Consider the following 6,512-nt stretch of genomic DNA (forward strand, 5'->3'; position numbering starts at 1 on the left):
CAATGGTCATTTATATTGATTATTATTTTAAGCTATTCATGTGCTTTGATTATACTTTTTTTCTTTAAATTATAACTTTTATAAATAGCTGACGCAAACACTAATAAATATTATAAGTGTTAATAATTACAGTGAATGATGAGAATAAAATTATTATTCCAATTGAAATATTTTCTAATTATATATATTAAACAAACATAATTATATATCAACCTGTTTCAAACTTTTCTAAAATGAACAACAGCCAATACAATTATTGAACATGTTACTATTGTCTTACAAGCACTGATACTAAACAATATAATTAGCAAAGCTTTTAATACTCAAAAATAAGGTAAACATTATGCTCATTTTTTTGTTGTAATACAGAAATAATCAATGCAAATTTGTCATTAAAATAATTTTATGTAAAAAAAAAATGATATAAATAATAATAAAAATAGTTTATTTTCATTAATTATAACTTCTTAGATATTATAATAATACAGTCAAATGCTGGTTCTTTTTTTTTAAAAAAAAAAAGCATTCCTTGCCTCGATAAATAAATAAAATAAAGTATTATATACAATTCGGTATAGAAGTAAACAATAAATTAATAATTAAATAAGGCATTTAATAAATATTACAATTAATTATGAGCTGACAACAAATTATTGCCTTCATTGGTATAACAATTGTATAATTTGAAACATTAAATAAATAAATGTTATATATATAGTAATAATTATAAATGTATGTAAAGCATTAATGTATTAATTAGGCTATCAATTAAAATTTTAAAATTGTTCTATTCTTACAGCAAATCTATACATACATCTAAATAAATCTCAGTCATAAAGAAATATATGAGACACAACTATAAGCTTGTTATAACTGAAGATTGAAAAGAAAAAAAATATTAATTAATTAATATTATACTTGAGATTTTAAACTAAAAAAACATAGTAACTTTTGTTAAGGAAAAATAAATAAAACCAAAACTTGTTAGATAATAGAGATAGAGCATCAAAAATTAAAGTAATTTTGTACATTTTTCTCTTTAATAATAATTTTGAGTAGGTTAAACATCTCACTCTTCGATTTCCTCTTCGGTTTCTGAAAGCAATTCTTGTTTTGTTTCTGGGATATCCAATAATACATTTATGTCATCAGGAAGTGGGATGGAATTTGGACTTTCTGTTATATCCTTTAATTTGTTCTGAAATCAGTATAAAATATTAAAGTTTATTTATTGCTTATCATTAAAATCATAAAGTTAGAATGCAGTTATAATAATACTAAAACTCTCAAACATTAAAATATTATAGATGACCAATAAAAAAAAATCAATTAAGTTATGATAAAACACAAATTTAAGTAGCAATATAATATTTTAAGTATGTAATACTACATATACTACTAAAACTTTTTAAATTTGTTTTAATAAGTTAAAAAACAGTTAGTCTTATGATAATTAATATTTTAAATATTAATAAACACAAATGTTAAAGTTTGGTTTATTTTTTTTTAATAATTAATTGCAAACATTTTCATACATTTTATATAAATATACTTTATAAATAAATGTTACTTGTTATATATAGTACAATGGAAATTTCTGTTAAAAACTAAACCAGAAGTATCTTAGTAAATAATAAATTTGTTAACAAATTTTTAGTAATTATTTATTTTAAAATAATTGCTTGTCACCTTTGTGTCAAGCGATTCACTATCACTATCTTCCTCATCAGAAGTCAAAGGCTTATGTTGTTCTTCATTATTTTTTTCTATTACAATTCTACAAATTGTACCAATTTAAGCTCAATTTTAATAGATATAAATTAGAACAAAATTATAATTTTAAGTATCATTTAAATTTAAATTACCTCTAAAATCATTCAAAAATAAACATGGTTTTAAAATACATTTTAAATATATTCAACAAAATTGAATAAAACATATAAATATATATGTTTGTATATGTATATTTAAAATTAAATTGTCTTATAAAATAATAGTATTTGAAAGATATAACATATTTATGTTTTATGCATTAAGTATATTATGTAAAAACATAAATTAAGTAAATGAAAAAAAATATAATTATTTTAATATATTTACCCATTATTTTTATCATTATCTCCATTTGTGATTTCAACTTTAGTTTCTTCCTTAAAAACGTTATTAAATTATTACTTATCAAATTCAATCCAATCAAAATATTTATTTAAAAAAGCATACAATATTAATTCATTACTTACTACACTAATTGAGCCATTCAATTCTTTAGGTGGACTTTTGGTAGAAATATCAAAAAATTTATCTAATTCATCCATTTCATTTGCGGTATCAAAATCATCATAGTCCTGCAAGTATATTAATTGAATTTTTCATAAATACAATTAAATAAAATAAAATATTGAAAAATCAAAAAACTGCCAATAATTAAAAAGTTTTATTTTATTGTTTATAAAATAAACAATGTACTATACAGAGTTATTCAAAATGATTCATCCGATTTCAAATAGCTATAAAATGGTAATTCTACATTTTATCTTATCAAATTATATACAAATTAATAGAGGGTATTCCCAAGTTTTAGAATGTTATTAATTGTTTATTTTACAATTATTGCTTTTAAGCGATAAGTTATTATATGTAAATATGTTGACCAAACAGCAGAAAGCATTTTGAGTGTTGCGATTTTCAAAATGTGAATCGGTAATAACCATGCAACACGATTTTCACGGTCTTTACGGGATCGATGTACCGAATTCTCAGAGCATACGTCAAAGGTATTAGCAGTTTGAAGAAACAAGGTGTTTGGGCAAAGGAAAAAGCACATGCCGACCCACGTGTATCCATGTATCTTTTGGAATTAATTACAAAATATATGCTATAAGAAATATGGAATGAGATTGACTATCGGCTAGATATTGTTCGTGTGACCAGAGGAACTCATATAGAACATTTATATGTAAAATTAATTAAACTTGACCAATTTCTCTTTTATTTAATGTATAATATATTGTTCTTAGACTAAAAAATAAAAATATCTAAGCATTTGAAATCAGATGAATCATCTTGAATAACCCTGTATATTAACTGAAATGTATGTATTTAATAATTATTTCTTTATATAGTTTTTGGTAACGAAAAATTAAATTTAAAAAAATGAAGATATATATTATTTATTTTAAACAGATTAACTATTTTGTAACAATTTTCCTAATGCTTTTTTTTACAGCAGATAACAGAAATAATAATAAATTGTATTAAAATTCTAACAAGTATTGAATAATTTTAGCTTAAAAAATAAGAAAACAATATTCAAATAATATTAATAATAAAACAACATTTATATAATAATAAAAAAAAACCATACAAAAAATTATTATTTTGAGTAAAAACATAACATGATACGAAAAAGTAGTTATTTTTGTAGAACATACAGAAAGTCAGATTTACAAAAATATTGATCATTTATATAAATCCAATCATAGAAAATAGTTCTAGGAAAAAATATAAAAAAAAATTTTAAATTTTTAGATAAAATCAATTAATTAGAAAAGGTGTACTGTTGGTCTATAAGTCATCCAAATATTAAAATGAGAATTCACAATTTTTTTTAATAAATATGCATTAATTATAATGTGTTCAAAATATGTTATGTCATATATCTGTACAATTGGAAAAATTAAGAGGTTAATTGATATCCAGCTATAAGTTTATATTACAATTAAATTGATTATATGCCTTATTATGTATTAGGCATGAATATACCAAATATAGTCAAACTTCATTAGAAAAATTAGAAACAAATTATTTTTTAAAAATAAAAGTTAAGATTTTGATCATCTAGATTCTACAACTTATCAAATTTAAACAGTAAATATAAATAGTTTAATTATTACTCATTCATTTACTATAAGTACTTAACTATTATAGTTATGTAATGGTCTTAATATATTTACAGAAACAGAAAAAATCAGGAAAAGCTCTTTTTTTTTGATATAATCAAAAAATACTCATGTATAGCATAAATATTAAAATGTAATAATAAAAAAATATCAATGTAAAATATTCCTTATTAAATTGAAATAAACTTAATTGTGGATGTAGAGCATGACAAGATAGATATGGAAAAAAGAGAAATACATTATCCTAATATGGTAAAAATGACTTTCTAATTCTGAAACTGATTTAATAGTATCCAATACAAAGAAATGAATAAACAATAAAACAAGAATTTGAATAACTACAATAAACCAATTGTCATTGTGTCAAACCACTCAATTGCTATACGTTTTAATAGCTTTAAAAAATTAATCACTCTTTATGTTTTGGCACTATTGACAACATTCCAATAGATACTAACCCCACAATATACGTCGTCGTTAAAAATCTGAGGTGGCAATGCATTTTTTGACCCATCCTTAGACTTGCTGTTAGTTTGCATATACGTCTTTTCATCCTCTTTGCCTGGCTCTGTGATGTCCACTAGATCGTAGGTTATACTCTTGCTGTCCAATATCATGGTAACTCTCTGTTGGCGTTTCTTCACCTACAGAAGGAAAATCGACCGGACGCCATTAGTCTTAATCATCCAATGGACACCACATCTATGATGAGATGCATGACCGACGATACGGCCGTCGTCAACGTCACCGTGTACGAGACGAGACTTACCTCCTTGTTACCCGATATGCCGGAAATGTACACCTTCACCACCATTTTCGTGTATTGAAATTATATCGCTCTCGGGCAGTGGGAATCTCACAAATTAGCGAGTCTCGGGAGATCAGACAATAGCTGCTGACGCGGTGAATGCGTATGGAAGACTGTAGCGGGTCGCGGGCCGAAGTAGCCGAAGAGCGGAACGTTCGGACGGACGTCGGAAATGGATTAATATTTTTTTGCAATCAGAAATTTGAAGCAACGTTATCATCCGACGGAGGAGGGATTAAAGCTGTGTGCGCGCGCGCGTCTCAAGTGAACATATACCACTACTGCACCACGACAACCGCTCTGTCATTTGATCCAATGTATATTTGTCCTAAGGTCGACTATTGTTCTCTTTTGTAATGCGAATAGGCACAATAATAATGCACATTACTTTTACCCTTTTGTTTTTATCATTGCCTATTTTTTTTTTTTTGTTTATAATCCGTAAATTATAACTATACAGTTTCCGAAGTCACCATTATCGTATTTATTGTTATTATTACTATTAACGTGGTCGGTAATTGTTTATGCGAGCGCATTTACTATTTATATTATGTTATTTTAACAATTGTTTAGGCGCACGCAATTAGATATGACTGTGCCTACAGAATAATTCACCAAACACACCCATCTCGTACGATTTTTTGTGTGTTTGTATATATATTTATATATATAATTATTGCATTTATGCATACTTTGTTTAACATTACATCATGCGATTTGGATGTTTTAAAAACTCAGATCTTTTGTACAGTTAATAATTGAGATGTTTGCTTGTTTAATGATAGTACAATAATGGTTTATTTTCATTGTATATATAATATAATTACGTAACTGTTCGGTATGATACACTCAATAATAAATTACCATAATAATAACTCGCTGTTTTGTTTTTTAACTATTAAATTTAACGGTTTCACGATGATTCATTTAAACAATATTGTAACATTAGACTTCTCGATTGTCGGAGACGATTTACCCTCCAAGCGAGTTGGGATGGATGGTTGACAGATAGTTAGAAATATGATGTAGAATATAATAATTGTTTGAAACTATATTATTCCAACCATTTGCCATAGCGGATATTAGTTTATTTAAAATAGGTGCGTAGCCAGAAGGTCTTACAGGCAGGGACGTTTTTACAAGAGGGGTCCAGGAGTACTGGACCCCCCCCCAGAACCTCTCCAAAAAATCAAAAATAAACAAATTCTTACATATTTGTAGAATTGGCTATGTTAAACCAGGGGCGTCATTTCAACTTTTCAATAGGGATGCAAACATTTGAATCAGGCCAATTGTTCCCTCCACCAGGCCATTTATATATCCTGTTTATTTAGCGGAATTTAAAAAAATTCTTCAATACTTCAATAGGACAATGGGTTCTTATGAAAAACTCGCACCATTACAGCGCGTTTGCATCTTACATTTTATCGACGACGGCGCAATTATAACATTTTATACGGGCCAATCAAACATTTAAAAAAATAGGGCTGTCAATGTATAGTCTGAATCCCCCAAATGACGCCCCTGTGTTAAACATTCACAGGGAAGTTGATATTACTGTTGATGAAGTGATAGAGGAGTTGGCCAAAAAATCGAGACAACTGGAATTTATTTTATAACAATACTTTATCATTTATAATGCTAAATACAATATATAGGTATATATATAATATTACATAAGACTATACGATTATTACATTATATATTTAATTCAACTTCCTCCAAAAACTGCATAAGGACGTAACTATTACAATATAATGTATAGTTTATATTAATTATCTATAAACTGTGGAACCCCCCCCCCC

General features: G+C 26.1%; 1 protein-coding gene across 1 annotated transcript; it reads right to left on the reverse strand.

Moving 5' to 3' along the window:
- Positions 1-758: 758 nt before the first annotated feature.
- LOC112682019 (SH3 domain-binding glutamic acid-rich protein homolog) lies at positions 759-4,955 on the reverse strand. Its single transcript, XM_025552464.1, has 6 exons — positions 4,669-4,955; positions 4,358-4,543; positions 2,241-2,345; positions 2,101-2,150; positions 1,690-1,777; positions 759-1,198 (listed from the first exon to the last, which is right to left on the reverse strand). Exons 1-6 carry the CDS (start codon positions 4,711-4,713, stop codon positions 1,070-1,072), a joined length of 603 nt encoding a protein of 200 aa, XP_025408249.1. The 5' UTR covers positions 4,714-4,955; the 3' UTR covers positions 759-1,069.
- Between the last annotated feature and the right edge of the window lie 1,557 nt (positions 4,956-6,512).

This window comes from Sipha flava, unplaced genomic scaffold (genome assembly GCF_003268045.1).
Source record: "Sipha flava isolate LNK unplaced genomic scaffold, YSA_version1 1_pilon_pilon, whole genome shotgun sequence".
Taxonomy (NCBI): Eukaryota; Metazoa; Arthropoda; class Insecta; order Hemiptera; family Aphididae; genus Sipha; species Sipha flava.

Bases quoted from the DNA above. Each gene is read 5' to 3' on its own strand.
- LOC112682019 (XM_025552464.1), bottom strand. From the start codon at position 4,713: ATGGTGGTGAAGGTGTACATTTCCGGCATATCGGGTAACAAGGAG. The intron at 1,778-2,100 runs GTAAATATATTA...TACAATTTGTAG, and splicing joins GATAATGATAAAAATAATGG to AATTGTAATAGAAAAAAATA. The intron at 1,199-1,689 runs GTGACAAGCAAT...TACTGATTTCAG, and splicing joins GTGAATCGCTTGACACAAAG to AACAAATTAAAGGATATAAC.